The sequence below is a fragment of the Malus sylvestris genome, chromosome 17, assembly GCF_916048215.2.
Source record: "Malus sylvestris chromosome 17, drMalSylv7.2, whole genome shotgun sequence".
NCBI lineage: Eukaryota > Viridiplantae > Streptophyta > Magnoliopsida > Rosales > Rosaceae > Malus > Malus sylvestris.
Window position 1 is genome coordinate 7,353,754 of NC_062276.1, and position 21,411 is coordinate 7,375,164.

Consider the following 21,411-nt stretch of genomic DNA (forward strand, 5'->3'; position numbering starts at 1 on the left):
TTGATTCCTCAAACAACTTGAAGATCTCCCATCGTGTCGGCAGAACTTCGATAAACCGAACAAGCTTAACGAATAATCTTGCGAAGTACAAAACTTCTCACGATTCTCAAAAACTTCACTAGAGACGGTCCCTGATCGTACCACTCTGATACCAATTGTTGGGGAAAAACTTAGAGTACATAACTCTAACACAAGTGTTGGAGAGACAATACAAGGAAACAAATTACTTGTATTACACATACAAAATATTACAACAATTAAAAGGACACAAAGACACTTTAAAAGCAATGACACTCACTCACTTTCTAGAGACAAACTCTAGATCACTCACACTCCTACAAGACTATTCTTACTTATCACTCTCACTTGGTTGCCTACTTGGCTACTTTCTTGTTGGTTGGTTACTTGGTTACTTGGTTGATACAAATGGTGTGGATGCCTTCTCCTTTTATAGGCATGGATGGAACCTTGGAGAAGCATGGAAACATCATGCTAGAGTTATCTAGATAATTCTACTAACTTCCCAAGCTAGAATTATCTACACTAATCTTGCATGTTGGTGGAAACCTCACCATTCTTTTAGAATCTTCCACCAACTTAAGGAACAACCTTCTTTGCTAGAGTTTTCTAGCATATTCCCATTATATAATCTTCTAGAGAAAACCATGCATGTTTGAACTAGAATAATCTTGCTCCTTTGTATCGACTGATCTTAATGGGCTGGTGTTGATCTTTAACATGAAACTGCCGGATCATGCTATTATTTTAGAAAATATGAGAACGAGTGAGTGTGAATCTGAATGCCTACGGAACTGCTCTTGCACATCTTATGCCTATTCAAATGTGATAGAAGGAGGTACTGTAAAATGCTTGACACGGCTTGATGACTTGACGGATCTTGTAGAGAATCATGGGCTTGGGCAAACCATATATATTCATGTTCACCGCTCTGATCAAGGCATGTCAGTTTAGTTTCTTTTGCTGTTTTCTGTGTCAATTTGTATTCTTAGCAGACAAGAGACAACAAAATTCAACAAGAAAATGATCATTAGTTGGAGCCTTTTTTGTTAGTTGCAGGCGGTAAGGGTCATGTTGATAAGCTGTCCCTTGTAATCCCAACAGTCTCTTGCTTACGATAATTTTTGGCTATTTATTGTGGAAGAAAACATTGAGAAAAGAAGGTAGTGCTACCACACGCACGCACACACCACCCTCTCTCTCTCTCTCTCTCTCTCTCTCTCTCTCTCTCTCTCTCTCTCTTTTCTGCAGGCACCAATTTGCACACAAACGAATGGTGCTATAACAATTAGACTCAAACAGGGAGCGTAGGAAGGAGCGTAAGCGAGGCTATAAGAAATTTTAGCCTTGGAGGTGGAAAGAATGACCCCGAACTACCACTCTTTAGGTTAAGGAGTATAGTAGCTGCTACAAACAACTTCTCTGAAGCTAATAAACTTGGAGAGGGAGGATTTGGTCCTGTTTATAAGGTGACCCTTCCACTGTGTGCACTACATACTAGCACATTAATAGTTCTTCATCATTTCCACCAACAATGTCTTCGGTAATTCGTATGCTGCAGAGCAATGAAGCTACATCACTTCCACCATCCAAAGAACCTGCATTCTCAATACATAGGGGTGCCGGTGCTGTTGGTTGTTCTTCTCTAACACCTGCCAGTTTTTCGAACAATGAACTCACTGTTAGTTTGCCAGAAGGTCAATAGAGGTTCATATTTCGTTTTGTGAACGTCAAAATTAACTATGTAAACCTCAAGAATAAAACTATGACATTCAACTCTTCCTTTCCATATCAGAAACTGTAGATCCTTGATTTTGTTATAATGAATATCTATTTTAAACAGAGACGGGAAGATTTTTGGGATGAATCAATCAGAGTATCAAACTGATGCAAATACTAACAAGATTGTTGGCACACGGTAAGTGTTATACTGCACATGTTTTAGTTATGTACTAAACCTTATGCAACAAAGATTTCGAAGCAGACAGAGGGAGGATTTGATTTTTCTGGCGAAAATGATCCATCATCAAATGGAAACGCTTATACCGTTGCTTACAAGTTTGACGATGATGAGTATGTTTCTTATGGTGTCTCAGGCAGTTCAATAAAATTAAGGCTTAAGGTGAATCCAACTGGGCGGATTGATCTACTTAAGTGGACAGATGACATAGTACATGGCAGGGTGGAGCATGCCTGTTAGTCAATGTGATTTTTATGCTCCTTGCGGTCCAAACGGTGCCTGCAGTACAGGAAAAATGAACCTCTCGCATCACCATGCTAGTGTTTGATAGGTTTTAGGCCAAAATTTCAAGAACAATGGAATATGGGGGATTGGTCCGGTGGTTGTGTTCCAGAAAAGGTACCGGTGTGCGAACGGAGAAGTGTTCTCAAAGTTGGAGGATGTGAAACTACCAGATCATGGTATTATGCTAGAAAATAAAGTTATGAGCGAGTGTAAATCTGAATGCCTCCATAACCGCTCTTGCACAGCTTATGCATATGTAAGTGCGAGAACGAAACAGATATGGTACGGTGACTTGATGGATCTTGTAGACAATCAACTTGTCGGGCAACGAGATATTTATATTCGTGTTCATGGCTCCCAACTAAGTTTGTTTGATCGGGAGGTAAACACATAAATTCCTAATCAACCAAGTTACCTAGGTCCTAAATCCTAATCACAAAAAATCACACTGATCAAATTAAAACACCGAATTAAAACATACCCAATTATAAAACTATCATTAAAAATGAATATTTCATCATTTTGGTATAGCAGCATAGAGCCTAGGGATGGGCAAATACCCATCGGTTATGGGTAACCGCGGTTATCAGTCCATTTAAATTTCAAGATTACGGTTATGGGTAACCGTTTAGATAAATAAACGGTTATGGGTATAACCGTTTACCTGCGAAATTTAAATGGGCGGTTATGAGTATTAACCGCGGTTATGAGTATTAACCGCGGTTATAAACGGGTAACCATTTACCCATTTATTTTATATATGTAAAATTAACACAAACCATGTTCCCTATCGGACAAAACTTAGATCAATGCCATTGATTATAGTGCATGATTTCTATAACTAATATAATATAGTTTTCCTTAATCACTTTAAATTTCATGGTCCATTATATATATTATGTTAATATTTTACATTCCGAGTCAAATAACTCAAGAATACTGTCTTTTAACAGTTTTCGTAACCCAAGAATACTTAGCAAATTTTATATTACCTTCATTGCTAACAGTTAAAAATATCGTCTGTAAACTATTATTTTAATTATTGGAATGATATACGGACTTAAAAAATTAAAATGCAGAAATGTATGATGAATGTACCTATAACAATGTTTAATTGTTAGAAAAACAAAATTATGACAATTTTTTCTTTTTTAATTTTCAAGTTATTAAAAAAACAAGTAGACGGGTGAAAAAGGAGTAAATGGTAAAAAAGAAAGGATAAACGGGTTTAAAAATGATAAATGGGTAAACGGGTACTAAACGGTTACGGTTAAATGGGTACACGGTTATGGGTATAGTTAACCATTTATAAACGGTTATGGGTATAAGAATAACCGTTTAGACAATTACCCAACCGGTAAACGGTTATGCGGGTATGAGAATAAACGGTTATGGATAAATAACCGCGGTTACCCGCCTGCCATAACTGTTGCTCATCCCTAATTGAGCCTCATTAAAAAGAGAAAAAGAAAAAATGCAGAGAGAGAATACAGCAGCATAATCAATCAAGTTGATGCATATTTCAATCAAATTGATGCATAATTCAATCGAGCCTCATTAACAACAGAAAATACAGCAGCGCAAAGCATAACAGAAGCTTGGAAATGGAAAAGAAACCTGCAATTAGGTTTCTTCAGAAGCAAAAATGGCAGAACGGAACCCAGAATCAGAGATAGAGAGAGAGAGTGGAGTGAGTCGGTCTGATCTAAAATAATGAAAATGAGCTTTAGAAAGGAGGAAAGGATTGTAGAATGAGTCTCACATTGACGAGGACCTTGCATGAGCTTATTGCCAATTGGTTTTATGGTGTATACTCAACTTTTTTTATGGTATCAGAGCAGGTTGTTTCTCATGTGAAAGCCCAAAGGTCACACGTGCTCACACGTCACCTAGTTGTTGTCCACGTGTAGGCTAGAAAATCAGTCACACGTGCAGGAACGTGTTGAGATTGGATGATGTGAGGAAAAGTTTGTTTCACATCGGTGAGGGACATGCCTTGCTATGAGCTTATATGGTCTTGAGCTACTTTTCATGTGGCCAATTGGTTTTATGATAGAACTCCAATTTCATCATGATATTAGAGCAGGTTGTCCCACGTGTGAAGCCAAACGGCCACATGTGCTCCACGCCATCCCGTTGTATTGTCTATGTGTTAGGCTCGAAAATTCGTCACACGTGAGGGGGCGTGTTGATAATAAGTCTTCCATTGATGGGAGAAGAGATGAGATGAGAGATCTTGCATGGGCTTATAAAAGATTGGACTACTCCCCTTGCATGGGCTTATAGAAGGTTGGACTATTCCTTATATTGCCAATTAATTTTATGATGGAAACTTATCTTTCTTCCGGAATGTTGTTCAACAATCAAGAAATCATTTTAAAGTTGAGTCAGAGGATACACCAAGACTGGACTTTTCCACTAGGCAAAACAATAAACTGCTGATGAATTAAACAATCTGCAGGCCACCCCCTGCTCTCTGTCGGTGATTTGGTGCCCAAACTCCATCCCCATCCGCCAAAAACAATTGTAGCCAACCAAAACAAACCCCACCCGGAGCCCAAACCCACAAAGACCATTCTTTAAAGCAATGGTATGGCCGTAAATAAAATGAAATTCGGACCCAAACACTATTCATTTGAACAGTGCAATTTGAGATCCCTCTCTAGACTAAAGAAAGTAATGATGTTCATTCGCAGTAGGGTGTGTACTTTCACTAGTTGTGCTGACAAATTATTGTTGATCACTTCTTCTTCTTCTCCTTCTCCCTCCGGCTCTCTGTAGGTGAATGGGGTGGATCCTTTGTGTTTTTATGTTTCTCCCATCTGTTTGTACAAGCCTAGACACCTTGATACCAGAAGAATCTCTCAGCGCAGACCAGACCTTGATTTCTTCTAGTGGAACATTTGCATTAGGGTTCTTCAGTCCTGAAAATTCTAAGAAATTCTTTCTTGGAATATGGTACAACCAAATCCCAAAGAACCCGAAAGTATGGGTTGCCAACAGAGGATCCCCTCTAGATTCTCCGGGTGTTTTGATGTTTAGCGCTGATGGAAATCTTGTGGTGTTAGATGGGATGACTAGAAAACAAGTCTGGTCGTCTAATGCATCGATACCAGCTTCTGCAATGAATGCCACAACTGCTGTATTGATGGATAGTGGAAACCTTCGACTAATATTTGTACAAGACGTTTTGTGGCAGAGCTTCCATCATCCCTCTGACACATTATTGCCCGGTATGAAGCTTAGCCTGAACAAAATAACAGGCCAACAATCGCGTCTTACTTCCTGGGCAGCACTAGATGATCCACAACCCGGAATGTTCAGCGCAGGCATTGATCCGAAAGTTCCCCTGCAGCTAATTATTTGGAAGGGAAATGCTACATATTGGAGAAGTGCTGTTCAGTTTGGCAAGGAGGTTAAAAGATACTTTAGAAATCAAAGTGGAGGGTTCCTTTCTTACAATTTCGATGCTAATGAGATTGATCTTACTTTTGGTGTGTCAGATAGCTCTCTAAAACTGAGGGTCGTTTTGAGCCCAGCAGGTGAGTTAAATCTGCAGCTGTGGACTGAATCTGATACAATTAAGACATGGTTTAAAGCATGGGAAGAACCTATTAATAAATGTGATTTTTATGCTGCATGCGGTCCATATGGAGCCTGTGATAAAAACAGTGATCTCCTCTCGTCACAATGCAAGTGTTTGAAAGGTTTTAGGACCGAATTACATAAACAATCGGCTCAGGGGGACTGGCCCGGTGGTTGTGTTCGGGAAAAGGCATTGACATGTGATAAAGGGGAAGGGTTTGAGAAGTTTGAGAAAATGAAACTGCCGGATCATGCTATTATTTTAGGAAATATGAGTACGAGAGAGTGTGAATCTGAATGCCTACGGAACTGCTCTTGCACAGCTTATGCCTATTCAAATGTGATAAAAGGAGGTACTGTAAAATGCTTGACATGGCTTGATGACTTGACGGATCTTGTAGAGAATCATTGGCTTGGGCAAACCATGTATATTCGTGTTCACCGCTCTGATCAAGGTATGTTAGTTTAGTTTCTTTTGCTGTTTTCTGTGTCAATTTATATTCTTAGCAGACAGGAGACAACAAAATTTAGCCAGAAAATGATCATTAGTTGGAGCCTTTTTTGTTAGTTGCAGGCGGTAAGGGTCATGTTGATAAGCTGTTCCTTGTAATCCCAATAGTCTCAATAACAGCAGGATTGCTTACAATAATTTTTGGCTATTTATTGTGGAAAAAAACATTGAGAGATGAAGGTAGTACTACCACACGCCACCGTCTCTCTCTCTCTCTCTCTCTCTCTCTCTCTCTCTCTCTCTCTCTCTCTCTCTCTCATGTGGGCTACACACAAACGAATGGTGCTATAACAATTAGACTCAAACAGGGAGCGTAGGAAGGAGCATAAGCGAGGCTATAAGAAATTTTAGCCTTAGAGGTGGAAAGAATGACCCCGAACTACCACTCTTCAGTTTAAGGAGTTTAGCAGCTGCTACAAATAACTTCTCTGAAGCTAATAAACTCGGAGAGGGAGGATTTGGTCCTGTTTATAAGGTGACCCTTCCACCGTGTGCACTGCATGCTAGCACATTAATAGTTGTTCATCATTTCTTTTGAATATTTCTTATCGATGTCCCAAATTAAGTTTCATCGTTAAGGAGTATAGCGGTTCCTTTATTCTGGAATTTTCCATCCTCTACAGGGGATTTTGATTGCAAATGAAGAAGTAGCCATAAAAAGGTTGTCAAAGAAGTCAGGGCAAGGGCATCAGGAGTTCATGAATGAGTTAAAGCTTATAGCCAAGCTCCAACATACCAATCTTGTTAGGCTGTTGGGTTGCTGTATTGAAGACGAGGAAATGATATTGATCTATGAATACATGCCCAATCGAAGTTTGGACAAATTTTTGTTTGGTATATGCTCTCCACTTCTACCAATATTCTTTCATATTGTCGACTTCCAGAGCATCACATTTTATTGCCTTTTTGCAACATTAAAATCTTTCTTCTTTACGGTTTGTGCAATCAGATTCATCTGAAAGGACAAAACTGGATTGGCGTACACGCTTTCGAATTATAGAAGGTGTGGCTCAAGGAGTTCTTTATATCCACAAATATTCTAGATTGAAAATTATTCACAGGGACCTAAAAGCAAGCAACGTTCTGTTGGATGAAACAATGAAACCCAAAATTTCAGACTTTGGGATGGCAAAAATTTTCGGGATGGATCAAACTGAGGCAAATACAAACAGGGTTGTTGGGACATAGTAAGTTACAATGTTTCCTTCATATGTAAACCTTATGCAGTCTTTAATGTTGACTTCTCTACCATTCTTGCAGCGGTTATATGTCTCCCGAGTATGCCCTCTATGGCCATTTTTCAGAAAAATTGGATGTGTTTAGCTTTGGAGTGTTACTCTTAGAGATTGTGAGTGGAAAGCGGAATTCTGCTTTTCATCGTTTTGAAGATCCGCTTACACTTGCTGGATGGGTAAGTACTAGAACTCCTAGTTTATGTCCCTCCTCTTTTTAAGCCCTGCAAGACTGATGCGTTTATATACATGTTATTTTCCTTAGGCATGGAGGTTATGGAAAGAAGGAAGAGAAATCGAGGTTATTGATGAATTGTTAAGGGAAACGTGCCAGCTTGATGAAGCTTTGAGGTGTATCCATGTAGGGCTATTGTGTGTTCAAGAAGCTCCAGCAGATCGACCATCAATGTCTTCGGTAATTTGTATGTTGCACAACAATGAAGCTACATCACTTCCACAGCCTGCTTTCTCAATACATAAGAGTGCCTGTGCTGTTGGTTCTTCTCCTCAATCATCTGCCAGGTTTTCGAACAATGAACTCACTGTTAGTTTGCCAGAAGGTCGATAGAGGTTCAGTCATGTTTCGTTTTGTGAACGTCAAAATTAAATATGTAAACCTTAAGAAAAGCACTATCACATTCAACTCTTCTTTTCCATATCAGAAATTGTAGATCCTTGAGTTTGCCATGATGTATATCTGTTTTAAACAAAGACGGAAGATGGTAGATCCCGCATCGTCCAGGGGAGTGGATCATCTATGCCTTAAATGTACATGCCCACCTCCAAATAGCACGAGGCATTTTTAGAGCTTACTGGCTTCCGGTTCCATAGGAACTCCGAAGTTAAACAAGAATGGGCCAGAGCATTCCCATGATGGGTGACCCACATGGAAGTTCTGCTCGAGTGCATTCCTAGAAACAAAACCGTGAGGGCGTGGTCGGAGCCCAAAGCGGACAATATCGTGCTATGGCGGAGGCGGGGCCCGGGAAGTATTTTTATATTAGCGGTGAGAAATTTTATTTTTTAAATTATTAACTTTTTAACACACATATCTTATTATTTCTATAATTACATGTGATGTACCACTCCGTATACCGATCATACTGAAAAATCTCTCTTATTAATCCTCCAATAGTCAAACAAATGAGATTTGAAAAAGATTTGCCGTTTTAAATACATGAATCTACATATAAAGTCATTTGATCCAAATGGTCTTTAGCGCGTGACTTGACCCTTAAATAGTTGACTTTGAATAATCCAAGTCTTTCTTTATTTTTCCATGAACTTGGAAGCTCTAATACCAAACTGGACTTGTTTGCAGATTTGTTTTGTGCAGCCATGGGTACCAAAACCAAGCAAAGTTTGGTGCTTTCAGCTATTTTTTATGCCTATTTCTCAAGCTCCATGTTTCCAGTGCAACTGACTCCGTCACTGCAAACCAATCTCTCTCCGGTGATCAAACCATTGTCTCTGCAGGTGGGATTTTTGAGCTCGGTTTCTTCGAATTAGGTGGCCGCTACTACATCAGTACATGGTACTACAACCAAGTGGTATCTGCGAGTACCATAGTTTGGGTGGCGAATAGGGAGCAACCGGTCTTCGATAAATTTTCTTCAGTGTTGAGGATCTTAGACGGTAATTTACTTCCCTCCAATGAGTCAAAAACTCCAGTTTGGTCCACAAATGTGACCTCCAACAACTTCTCTTCAGTAAAAGCAGTTCTATTGGATAGTGGGAATCTTGCATTCTTTGATGAATCTATTTCATCCTCAGAGCCTTTATGGCAAAGCTTTGATCATCCGACTCATACATGGTTACCCGGAGGTAAAATTGGATTCAACAAAATTACCAAACAAACCCAAATTCTCACTTCATGGAAGAATTCCGAGGATACTTCACCAGGTCTTTTCTCTCTTGAGATGAACCGAGATTAGACCTGGTATTCATGTTGTGTTTTCCGTGTTTGTATCATTTTTGTGTCATACCCGATATCTTAATGAGTCGTGTCGTGTAATACTTGTTAAAATAAACGGGTAAAATAACCGACCCTAAATCGACCCGATAATATTAACAGGTAATATGACCCGACCTATTACCCGTTAAGGAAAATATATTTTAAACCAATAAATAATCAAATGAAAAACATAATACTAAATAAGTGTGTGTGTGTGTGTGTGAAGGATGGCGAATGATGATGTTTTCACTGTGGATTCAAGCTGCTTCTGCTGAATTGATGGATGAATAGTAAAAAGTGATTTTACTATTCATAAATAGTGTCTTGTCGGAATGATTGCTGCTACTGCTGATGCTGCTTTCATTGTGAAAATCACATGGCTTCTACTGTAGGATTTACATGGGTAAAACTTAAAAATGATTACAAATCATTACATTTTGAATTTTACTAATCAAACGAGTCTTGGGCATCCTGGTAATCTGCCCACTTGGCTGGTTGAGACGAAGCGTTTGAAGATTCTAAACTTGGCTCTTCATCATCATTGCGCAGCAAAGCTGCTTCTGCTATAAGCTTATCTGCCATTTTCATGAGCTGTGAGGATTTCTCTTTCTTTTTCGAACTTGATGTTTTGGAGGATCTGGATAATTTAGATTTTCCTTTGAGGGAGGATGAAGGACTAATGTTTGATAAGGATTGGGTATTTTTTGGAATTTCTGGCAATGCCTTTGTTGTTGGTGGTGGAGATACCATTGGACCATGTTCAATCAGAAATTCTGATGAGACTAAACTGATAATTTTTCCGTAATCGAATTTATGCCACCATTTAACCCACCGAGCTCTGTAAACTTGACCTGTTTCAATCTCGTAATTCCATTTCATGATCCAATGGACCTTGTATTTTGCCATAAACAACGAAAGAAGAGTGATTCTGTCGTCGAAACGGCTTCGGTCAAACTGCTTTTGGAAACCAAATGAAAGAATTTGCATGAGATCTTCAGGTAGTAAGCTGGCTGTTGGGCCATAGGCTGACCACCAATTGGGAAGCCATGCTGGAAAGTTTAACCTGAAACTTTTGTAAAATGTGATGAACCAAAAATGACTAAAGTCAGATGTTTGGTGTAAAAATATATTGGTCCATGCTTGAATGTAGTCAAAATAACTATTTTGTTGTTTGGAATGAGATGATTTGGGGTGTGAAGTTGTTTGGTGTGATAAAGGGGGAGTCTCCATTCCTGTTCACTAAGAAATCTTCTGATATGGAAGGAATGGTAAAGGATTTTGTTTTGATGAGTGGTGCTATAAATGGGTTTGATAGCAATGCTTTCGGTCTCACTGAGAATTGCTTGATAATATTTGAGGGTTTTGAAAGATTCAGTTGGGATATGATGGAAATTTGGGGGTAGATAATTGTTTTGGCTATTTTTTCTGGGGATTGTTTTTTGTCAATATGACTTGGTATGTTGAAAAGGTATTTCATTGGGTTTTTCTTGACGTAGGGAGATGTTTTAGCAAAGTTAGGTGTTTTTGGGGTTGAAGGTGATGGCATGGATGAATATAGGTCATAAGGACTAGCTAAGGCAGTTTGGTAGTTTGGATGGAATTGTCCTACAGTTGATTCTAAGGGAGTAAATCTGTTGGTAATGGCTAGGGCCGATGATGAGGAATCGAGAATAGATTCCTGTTTTACTGGTGGTGGAGGTGGAAGAGTGGCTGGAAGCCTTCTCTGGCTACTGCTGTTTCCTGACATTCTTCCCCGGCATAAATTCTCTTGTTAAAAACTCTGGGATGCAATTATGGCTGGCTTTAATGTACTCAATTTTAAAATAAAAAATATTTAGTATGACTTGCCATCATGCAAAAATCTGTTTAGATGTAATGTTTTGAATATCTTTTTGTAAAACATGTTTTGCAGATTTGCAATCGACACGAACTAAAAATTTTTGATTTAATAAATCATTTTGAAATTTGCTAATGCATAATACAATAGATAATATTTCTTTCTTAATAGTACTATAATTAGTTTGTACAGGATTCCAAATTCTTGAATGGAAACGAACAATTTGTGTTTGTGCAGGATTCCAAACTCCTGAATGGAAACGAACAATTTGTTTAGGAGATTCGGAAGAAGTTTTTTTCTTGAGGATACCTCCATAATTGATATCAGATGCATCGGTTTCAACTATCTTAAAAGAGTTGGGAGTTGGAATGCTAAGACAGGGCAATGTCTTAACGTGAGTTTTGATTTGTTTGACAATGGAAGTATGAATGGTAGACCATGCTGGAGGATTATCTTTGAGACGATCAAACAATGGTTTACACTGCTGACGAAGATGATGATAGAATTCTGAAATATAGTTTAATGATCCAAGGAATCTTTGCAACTGGGTTTTGTCTATAATCTGATCTGGGAATTTATTAGCAAATTGAATGACTCGATCAATAGGTTGAATAGTAGATTGGTGGATGTTGTATCCTAAAAATTAAACATTAGTCCAAAACAGTTTGATCTTAGATGCAGAAACAACTAATTCATTGGACTTAATAATTCTAGCAAACAAATGTAAATGTTTCTAGTGTTCGTCTATTGACTTTGAATAAATAAGCACATCATCAATATAAACAATTGAGAAATAGCTATATCGATTAAAAATTTCATTCATAATATTTTGAAATTCACTTGGTGCATTCTTTAGGCTGAAAGACATTACATTCCATTCATAATATCCAAAAGGAGTTACAAAAGTTGTTTTGTATTTATCATTTTCATGAATTTGAATTTGCCAAAAAACCTGATTTCATATCAAATTTTGAAAAAATAACTGCTTGAGAAAGTCTCTTTATCAAATCTCTTTTGTTGGGGATTGGATACCGAATCCATTCCAAAACTTCATTCAAAGGTTTGTAGTTAATAACTAATCTGGGAGTTCCTCTTTCTAATTCTGCATTCTTTTGAACATAAAATATAGGGCACGACCATAGTGACTTGCTTTTCCTAATGATTCCTTTATTAAGAAGTTCTTGGATCTCTGTTTTGCAAAATTTCATAACTTCTTGACTCATTTGGATTGGTCTGGCCTTAGTAGGGATTTTGGATTCATTAAACTCCTTAATGTAAGGAAGTTTAACAATGTGTTGTTTACGATGCTAAAAGGCATTGGGAATGTCAGAACAGACTTCATTAATAAGTTTCTTTTGAAAATTATTAATAGTTTCTAACAAAGACTTATTTGTTAGCTGTTCTTCAATTCTTTTGTGATTAATTTCTTCTTTTAAGAAATTAATGTGTTGTGACTTATTAGTAATCATACTAATAGTTTTTGAAATATTATTTTTCTGTAAATGTATTAGTTTTTTGAGATCTATTTCCAGGCAGAACTCAAATGTAACCTTTTGTCCTACGACTCTGGTGGTAATCCTATTGTGATGAACCTTAAAAGGATATATGAGTGCCAAAAAGGGGAGACCTAATATGACTGGATCTAAAATATTTTATTATTAAAACAAATGGAGTTCTAAAACAAATATTCTTTTGACAAACATGTGCTTTAGATATTTCATATTTTAATTGCATTGGCGACTGGTTTGCAACACTAAGTATTTCTGTTGACTTATGAAAATACTTAGTAGGTATTAACCCTCTTGAATATAATTCAAGTCTGCACCTGAGTTTATTAAAGCAATTGTTTCTAAGTGAAAATCTTCAATTATTATTTTAATTTTAGAATACCATTTCTGGATTCTTATCTTGTATAAAAGACTCAAGACTAGGTCTTGTGTGGAATGTTTACTCAACTGAGTACTTGAAGAGGAACTGCTACTGCATTCTTCTTCGTCAAGTATGACCTGTGATTGGATTTCACTAAGACAAGTGCGGACTTCTAGATTTTCGGACTTTAGAAACCTAATTTCGTCTTTGATTTTATTAACTTCTCTTTGGAGGTCTTTAATTGTGATTTCTTTCTTAGACTTATTAAACCTTTCCAGGGTTGTGCTAAGAGAGATTTTTGGAATTGATTGAGTGTGGCTAGTGCTAGGTTCTTCTGAAGAAACTAATTTATTTAGTTTCTAAGTTTTAAGTTCAGGGTCATCGACTTTACTTATTAATTCGATTAGAAGATCCTCTTGGTCTTCTTGTTTATTAAAGACTGAGGCATTGTTTTTGCAGCAAGCATCGGTGCATCTAACCTTGATGTCTGGAGATGAGCTATTGCTCGATGAATCGTTATCAGAAGAGGATAATTTCAAATCATCTTCTGGTTGACTATGGTACGTGTCTTTTAATTCCAAAACTTGGATTAACTGAAGTTTCTCTTCCTAAGAGATCTTCAATTGATTGATAGTTTTCTTAACTCGACATTTGTTGGCGTAATGACCAAATTTGCCACATTTGTAGCATTTACCCTTCTGGCTTTGGTCTTTGGTTTGAAATTTCTTGGTAGATTTCTTTTTCCATTTGGAATGTTTGGGTTTTTCATAAAATTTATTTCTTTCGAAATTCTTATTTTTGCATTTGTTATATTTGGGATGTATTTGGTTGGATACCTGTTGTAGGTGTCTGACCTTTTCTTCTTATTGGAAGGAGCAATAGGAGGTAATCCATATTGTTCACAGAACGTGCTTAATTCGTATTTAGCTATAAATTTATCTTTATTAACTTGTTTTGAAATTTTCATATCTATACACATTTTCAAGCCTTCATTCTGGATAATATTAATTATATTTCCATAGATAAGGGTATGATATGGTATGATACCATCTTCATTTAATAAAACATTTCTGATTTTATGTGCAAAAAGATTTAGTAATCCATTTATAAATTTTTTTTTCCAAAATGGTTTATTACTGTCTTATATGAGCATGACTTTAGACATGAATACATCTTTGTACCATCTAAAGTCGCTTAGAGTTGGACATCTTAGATTGCTGAGTTGATCATGGATCCTAGAGGTGACATTGCTGGGTGTTCATATGAAATGTTCTATAATTGTGGAAAGCAACGTATTAACTGCGTTAGGGACGCCTTGTCCAATGTGTTCATAAAAAATGGGTATTCCCTCTTTATCTCTTTTAACAACATTTATTATTTCATTTCTGGACTGTTCAATGAGATGTTTCTCCCACCAGGAATGAAGCATTCCTGTAAATTCAGTGACCAAAAGGTCGACAACTTGTGGTTGGCTGAGATTATGATTGGTAATATAACTATTAGCAACCATAGAGATATGTTGGAGTTTATTTAGGAGTTCTTGTTCTGATAAGCCATCAATATTCTATTCATAGAGTTTATCAAAAGAGACAGAAAATTGATTTTGAATATTTCTTTCTTCAAATTGAAGATTAGGAGGAGTAGGCTTGGGATACCAATTCTTGGTAAGAGATTTTGGATTGACTCGTTTATTGATGACTCTTTTGAGTTCCAGATTTTGAAAAGTTGTTCAACTTTTTGAATAGAATCTGAATCACTTTCTAACTCAGATGATGATGAAGATATTTCTGATTGAGTTTTAGTAGGATGTTTTAAAACATGAGCTGTTTTTCCTTTTTTAATTCAAGTAACAACTGATCAATCGTTTGACTTGTAAGAGATTTTGGATTGACTCGTTTATTGATGACTCTTTAGAGTTCCAGATTTTGAAAAGTTGTTCAACTTTTTGAATAGAATCTGAATCACTTTCTAACTCAGATGATGATGAAGATATTTCTGATTGAGTTTCAGTAGGATGTTTTAAAACATGAGCTGTTTTTTCCTTTTTTAGTTCAAGTAACAACTGATCAATCGTTTGACTTGTAGAAGTTGAGGTTGTTTTCAAGGCTACTGCCTTTGAAAAAGATTCTGGGAAATTAACCAGGGATTTTTCTCTGATTATGGGTTTTGGCTGAGAGAGTTTGTCGATTTTAGTTTCAATTTTATCTAATTGTTTTCCAATTGTATGGAGACTTTGATTAGTGAAATTATTTTGTTCAATGACTGGTTTAACTCCTAAATCTTCCTTAGGGACTTTGAAAGGAGTTGCTGGAATTTGGGTATTACCCTTTGTGATTAGAATTGTTTCTTGTGGAGGATGGCTAAAAGAGACAATAGTCTTGTCTTCTTTGAGCCAATTTTCTTTAGTTATTACTTCCAATTTCTTTTCAGACTCATAGTACTTTTCAACATAATCGAAGAAAAATACTTCAAATCTGTGGGTTTCCATGAATTCATTCCATTTTTTTTATAAATTTCTAATATTTCTTCTTGGGTGTATTTGTTTCAGAAAATATTTCTTCGTGGAATGTTTTCTTTAGCTTCAATATCAGCATTAAGCCTTTTGCGGTTTTTTTTTTAATGGTTTGTTTAGAACTAAAAGTTGATGATTAATCTGACCTGCGTCAAAATCAGATTCTGTAGGAGAAGTTTGTTTTCCTTGATCTTGGGTTAGGGGTTGATAAACCGGATGTGTAACCTGGGAGGTTGTTTCTACTGATTTTAACTTGATATTAATCAAATCATTGATTAATTCTTGTTGAGTGACAGATGAACTAGTGTCTATTGCTTTTAATTTCCTATTGGCTAATGAATTGATTAACTCTTGATCTTGACCCATCGTATCGGTTGGTATGGATCTAGAAAAAAAGAATTTCTGTTAGGAGCAAATGATTTATGTGAGTGGACAGACTCACAAGATCCTTTGGCTGGACGATCAAAATTAATTTTGACAGTCCCGTCAAAGTATTGTTCTATGTTGTCTAGATTAACTAAACTGTTTTGGATAGCTACTGGCTTACTCTTATTAATCAAACACCAATATGAAGGTTGACTGATATATGACCACCTAATGGTTCTGGAAACTTTAATATTTGCATTTTCTTGATTGGTTTGAATTAAAAGTGTATGATCTCTAGGGCTTTTAGTTAAAGCCTATAAATTCATACTTGTGCCAATGACTTTGTAATAGACTCTATAAATTAATGTCAAGGGCTGTGTTCCTTCAAGGACTTGATATCCTGAAATTTTGATGTTTAATGTGAGTGCTTTCAGCATATGGGGGTCTGAATGGCTTATGGTAAGATCTAGAAAGCAATCAAAATGGATAGATCCATTATATAAACTAGACTCGATCATTCCAATGATACTATCACTAAAATTCGTTAATCTAGCATCTCGGAGACATAACAAAATAGAGGTGTTAAGTCCTCTACGTGTTAAGGGTTTTACGGCTATCTAGACTAAGCCAATGTGAATGTAGTTATGACCATCTTTTCTATGGGATTTGATTTGTTCAGGTGAAAACAATTGGCAAGTCTCATGTTCTTTACTAAGAGCATAAGCTTTTTCAACTGTCTTGACATAGTGTTCACTTCTAAATGAGGCTACTGACAATTTCTTTTGTAAATATTTTTACTTGAAACCTTGGGGATATTCCAATCTCCAAAGTCAATACTGTCATCAGTTTGAAAATCAAGTTTTTGTTCTTCATTAACAATATCAGGAATAATGCCTAAACTGGACCTAGAGCTAGTGCTGGCCATTGAATTAGATCTAAATAATCTACTCATAAAGTTCACAAATCAAACAAACAAAATACAGAAAACTTATGCTGATTCACCTTCTTCGTGCGTTAGCTAAACTCCTTCCCCGCTCATGCGATCCGCTCATGCCTCTCATGGGTCTTATTGTTTGGAACACGCCTTAATGTTTGGTTGGGGAATTTAAAAAAAAAAAAAAGACTATGAGGACCAACATATAAGATAAGCTGTAAATTGAGGGTTGGAATATGAACCTAACTTGCAGATTATAAAGATGTTAATGCAATTACCACTCACTTGGCTCTGATACCAAATGAGGACAGAAGCTTACAAGCAGATTTCCAATGATGGAATGTTTGATGAGGGCAATAAGAATAGGAACAATAATGATCATATTGATAAGACGAACATGGAATTGGATTATTATCATCAGATCCATAACAAATTTGGAACCAACTATGATAAACAAATAAAAAGAATTGAATGAAAGATTGATCGGTATTTACCTTGAATTTGAGATACTCAATGAATTGACTGTGAGTAAGAATTTTATGTTATTCAAAGTCAGTGATTATGAAAATATTTTTCATAATGAAAATAATGAATTAAAATTAATGATGCAGATATATTTTGAAAATAAGTTTATTGAACTTTGAAATGTAGACTTACAATTTTGCCTACTGGCAATTACAGATGATGAAGATGATGGAGCTCGCAGGCATCCTTCTTTGAAATATAAAATACAAGTATTTAATAATTTTGGTGATTTTGGGATGGAGCTTAATAGTGACTTCTGTTCTTTAGAGAATTCGTAGAGAGTCTCAACTATGTTGACGAAAGTCCCCTTCTACTGAGAATGAATTCTTCTTTTATGGGAAGAGGCTTGATGATTGAGGTCGGAAATCCCGCTGCTTTCTGTCTTCTGCATGTGCCAAAGGGTGTAAAGGATGGCAAATGATGATGTTATATATATATATATATATATATATATATATATATATATATATATAGACATACTATATCGTCACATCCAAAACATAAAAACGCATTTTTCTTTTAAGTATATATTTACATACCCAAAATAAGAGCATAATAAAAAAAAATTAGAACATTTGGACTCGTGAGGACAATATGAAATTGGTGGTGACTTCGATTTGGACGGTGTTGGTCAGGATGACAATGCACCATGTGTGCACAGTGAGAAGGGAGAGAGACTGCATGAGGAAGAAAGGGAGAGAGAGAGTAGAGAGAGAAAAATCAGAAAATTGGTGGAAATAACCCATTTATATGTGGATATTTTAGTAATTTCAATTTTGTGTATGGTGTGCATGGCTTGTGCATGACCCATTTGTCCTATTTTGTCTCAAGATTAAGAAGTTGTCCCATTTTAGGATGTTTCCCTAAGATTTAATAGCTAGATTTGACTTGTAGATTCTCATATTTTTGTCTTTGACCAACGTATAGCAGAATGTGGTAATTAATTCATTGAACTGTCTCTTTACATTGAACTGTTTGACAATGTGCAGAAGCCATGGCTGTTTTACATTGCCAAGTTCAAGGTTGGTCGATCGAACATGTCTTCCTCCCTTTGCAAGGACATAATCAACTTCAAGCAACGGAACATACATTGATAAAGTTGGCGGTCGCCTCGGCTCATCTTGTTCCTATACTGATAGCCCACCATATACTATTCTTCCCCTCGTCGTCTTCCTCCCTTTGCAAGGACATAATCAACTTCAGGCAACGGAACATACATTGACAAATTTGGCGGTCGCCTCAGCTCATCTGGTCCCAATACTGACAGCCCACCAAATAATACTCTTCCCCTCATCGTTTCACTGCATATTTCTTCCTTTTCTCTTTCACGTTTTGCTCAGAATACACGTGTATCTTGATCATTGTAATAATTAGGAATAGCGAAACAAAGAAATTAGACTGGCTAAAAGATATACATATACATATACATATATATATATATATATATTTTATATATATTATGCATTTGATTCCTGGAGAAAAAGAAATTAGGTATTACTGATATATTTATTTAGTATGCTTTTCCAACTAAGGGTGGACGGGGCAGAAAATTGTACAACCCGACTGGACCAGTTCTCCATCACATGAAAACGCAAATCCTGTCTTAAACTCTTTTTTATTGAATAATATGCTTTATTAAACATCATAGAATAGTACATAAAAAATCTATTTAAAATTTAAACATGAATATCAAGAACTAAATCAGCATCTTAATTAAAACATATGTGGCCTGATTAATATAACAAGGTTTAACAAAATGTCGTAAAAATACCAGCACAGTACGCTAGTGATGCAGGTGTCCATAAAAAATAAAAAATAATAAAAAAATCAGTTGGGACAAAACATTGAGACGGCTACGAAAAAAGAGCGTCACACATGCTTGAAGTTCAATATAAAATGATTGTTGCATTAGTCTACACCACTTTCATCATCTTCGCAATAATGAGACCAAGTAACAACTTCGTCAAGGTTAACTCCAAAACTACATGTTTGTACCGATAGATATACCAAAATATTCAAATGTATTAATGTACCTAAATGAAGAACATACAAAATTGTTATCGGAATATATATTATAAAACATTTAGTTGCCTAAATGTAGAAATTAAAATATAGGGGTTTTTGAACTTTAATCCTTCAAGAAGATTAAAATTTAAAAAAAACCTAGTGTTAGATTAAATATTGATTTTAGTCCCTAATGTGTCCTTAATTCAAAATAATTAATGTGCATTTTATTTAATGTCTCCCATTAAATATTTAAATTTATTAATACACAAATTTTAATTTATTTTTTGACCAAAAAAGAGTTTTTTAATTTATTAATTTTATTTAACATTCTTCAAATTTGAAAGACTTAATTAATGTACCTAAATGTTAATACCGAAATGTATGTACCTAAATATATGCACCGAAATGTATTAATATTAAATTAATGTACCTAAATGTGTGTACCGAAATGTATGCATTGAAATGTTAGTACCGAAAATGTATTATATTGAATTAATGTACCTAAATGTTTGTATCGAAATGTATGTACCGAAATGTGTGTACCTAAATGTATGCACCGAAATGTATTATAATGAATTTAATATACCTAAATGAAGAAAATAAAGTACATCGAAATATATTGTATAACAAAAATTAGTTTATCTAAATGTTCACAACAAAATATATTACGATGAATGAAATGAAAATAAAAATTATAATGAAATAAAATTAATACATTAAAAATTAGAAAGAAAAAGATAAATAATTAAAAAATCAAAATATAATTAATAAATGAGGTTATTAATGTATCAAGGGACTAAAATTAGATTTTGATGTTACTCATGGTTTTAATCAAAAAGTCATCTTTGCCAAGGATTAAAATGAAGTTAAAATATATTATGATGAATGAAATAAAAATTAAATTTAAATGTAATTAATACATTAAAATAAAAATAAAAAGATAAAATAAAACATCAAAATACAACTAATAAATGATATGATTAAATGTGCTAGAGACTAAAATTGGATTTTAATCTTACATATGGTTATAATCTAAAACTCTTCTTTTTTAGGGATTAAAATGAAGTTTTCTATAAAACCTACGACAAAAAAAAAAAAAAAAAAAGAAAAGAAAAAGAAAACAAATTAGTAGGCGTAATAGTTGAGATATATAATATTGACAAATACTGAAACTAAGGTAGTGAAACAAAGAGCAAAAATAAAGCCCTTAAACATAATATTTATGAAAAACACCTAAAAATTTAGTTTAACATACAAATAGCGTGAAAATCAAAACAAAATTAGCATATACTTATTTGGGACGGTTAAAAATCAAACTGCTAAACCATCGGCAACCCTTGGTTAAAGAGCACATTACTTGTTGCTTGTTTTATAACTGCGTCTTTATTAAGTAATAACCTTCTTACAATAAACCACAGCAAGTGGCCAAATGGTAGAGGTGTAGACAGCAACTCCCCAATAAACAAAGAAATGTGGGAGGTCTTAGTTCGATACTTTCAGCTGGTGCGTATAACTGTGGTTTGTCATCAGTTGTTTCTTTAAAAAATAAAAAAATAAAAAATAAAAAACCTTACAATAATAAAATTGACTTGGTCTGAATATTATAATTACTATAAAGAGGCTTTTACTGTATTTAATAGTCATGGCATATGGTATTAAAGGTCCCTTACATGTTAACACTTGCATCTAGATGAGTTAAACACCTAAAAATCCTTTAAATTCTATGGAATTTGTTGATAAATCACACAAAACTCTAATTTCATGAAATTAAAAAATCGAAATTTATAGTATCAATTGAAAGATGAAAACTCAAGTT

At 35.4% G+C, this 21,411-nt stretch overlaps 2 protein-coding genes across 4 annotated transcripts; both read left to right on the forward strand.

The window, feature by feature from the left end:
- Positions 1-4,903: 4,903 nt before the first annotated feature.
- On the forward strand, positions 4,904-8,302 carry LOC126610841 (G-type lectin S-receptor-like serine/threonine-protein kinase At4g27290). Of its 3 annotated transcripts, none has more exons than XM_050278986.1 (7): positions 4,904-6,303; positions 6,417-6,539; positions 6,668-6,834; positions 6,983-7,193; positions 7,309-7,546; positions 7,620-7,770; positions 7,857-8,302. In XM_050278986.1, exons 1-7 carry the CDS (start codon positions 5,049-5,051, stop codon positions 8,157-8,159), a joined length of 2,448 nt encoding a protein of 815 aa, XP_050134943.1. In that variant the 5' UTR covers positions 4,904-5,048; the 3' UTR covers positions 8,160-8,302. The 3 variants fall into 3 exon arrangements, with proteins under 3 accessions (XP_050134943.1, XP_050134944.1, XP_050134945.1); XM_050278987.1 differs by having other exon boundaries at positions 4,905-6,303; positions 6,423-6,539; XM_050278988.1 differs by lacking the exon at positions 6,417-6,539 and having other exon boundaries at positions 4,905-6,303.
- A 255-nt stretch (positions 8,303-8,557) lies between these two features.
- On the forward strand, positions 8,558-9,525 carry LOC126611731 (G-type lectin S-receptor-like serine/threonine-protein kinase At2g19130). Its single transcript, XM_050280108.1, has 2 exons — positions 8,558-8,580; positions 8,928-9,525. The coding sequence occupies exons 1-2, from the start codon at positions 8,558-8,560 to the stop codon at positions 9,523-9,525; spliced, it is 621 nt and encodes a 206-aa protein (XP_050136065.1).
- Positions 9,526-21,411: the final 11,886 nt, after the last annotated feature.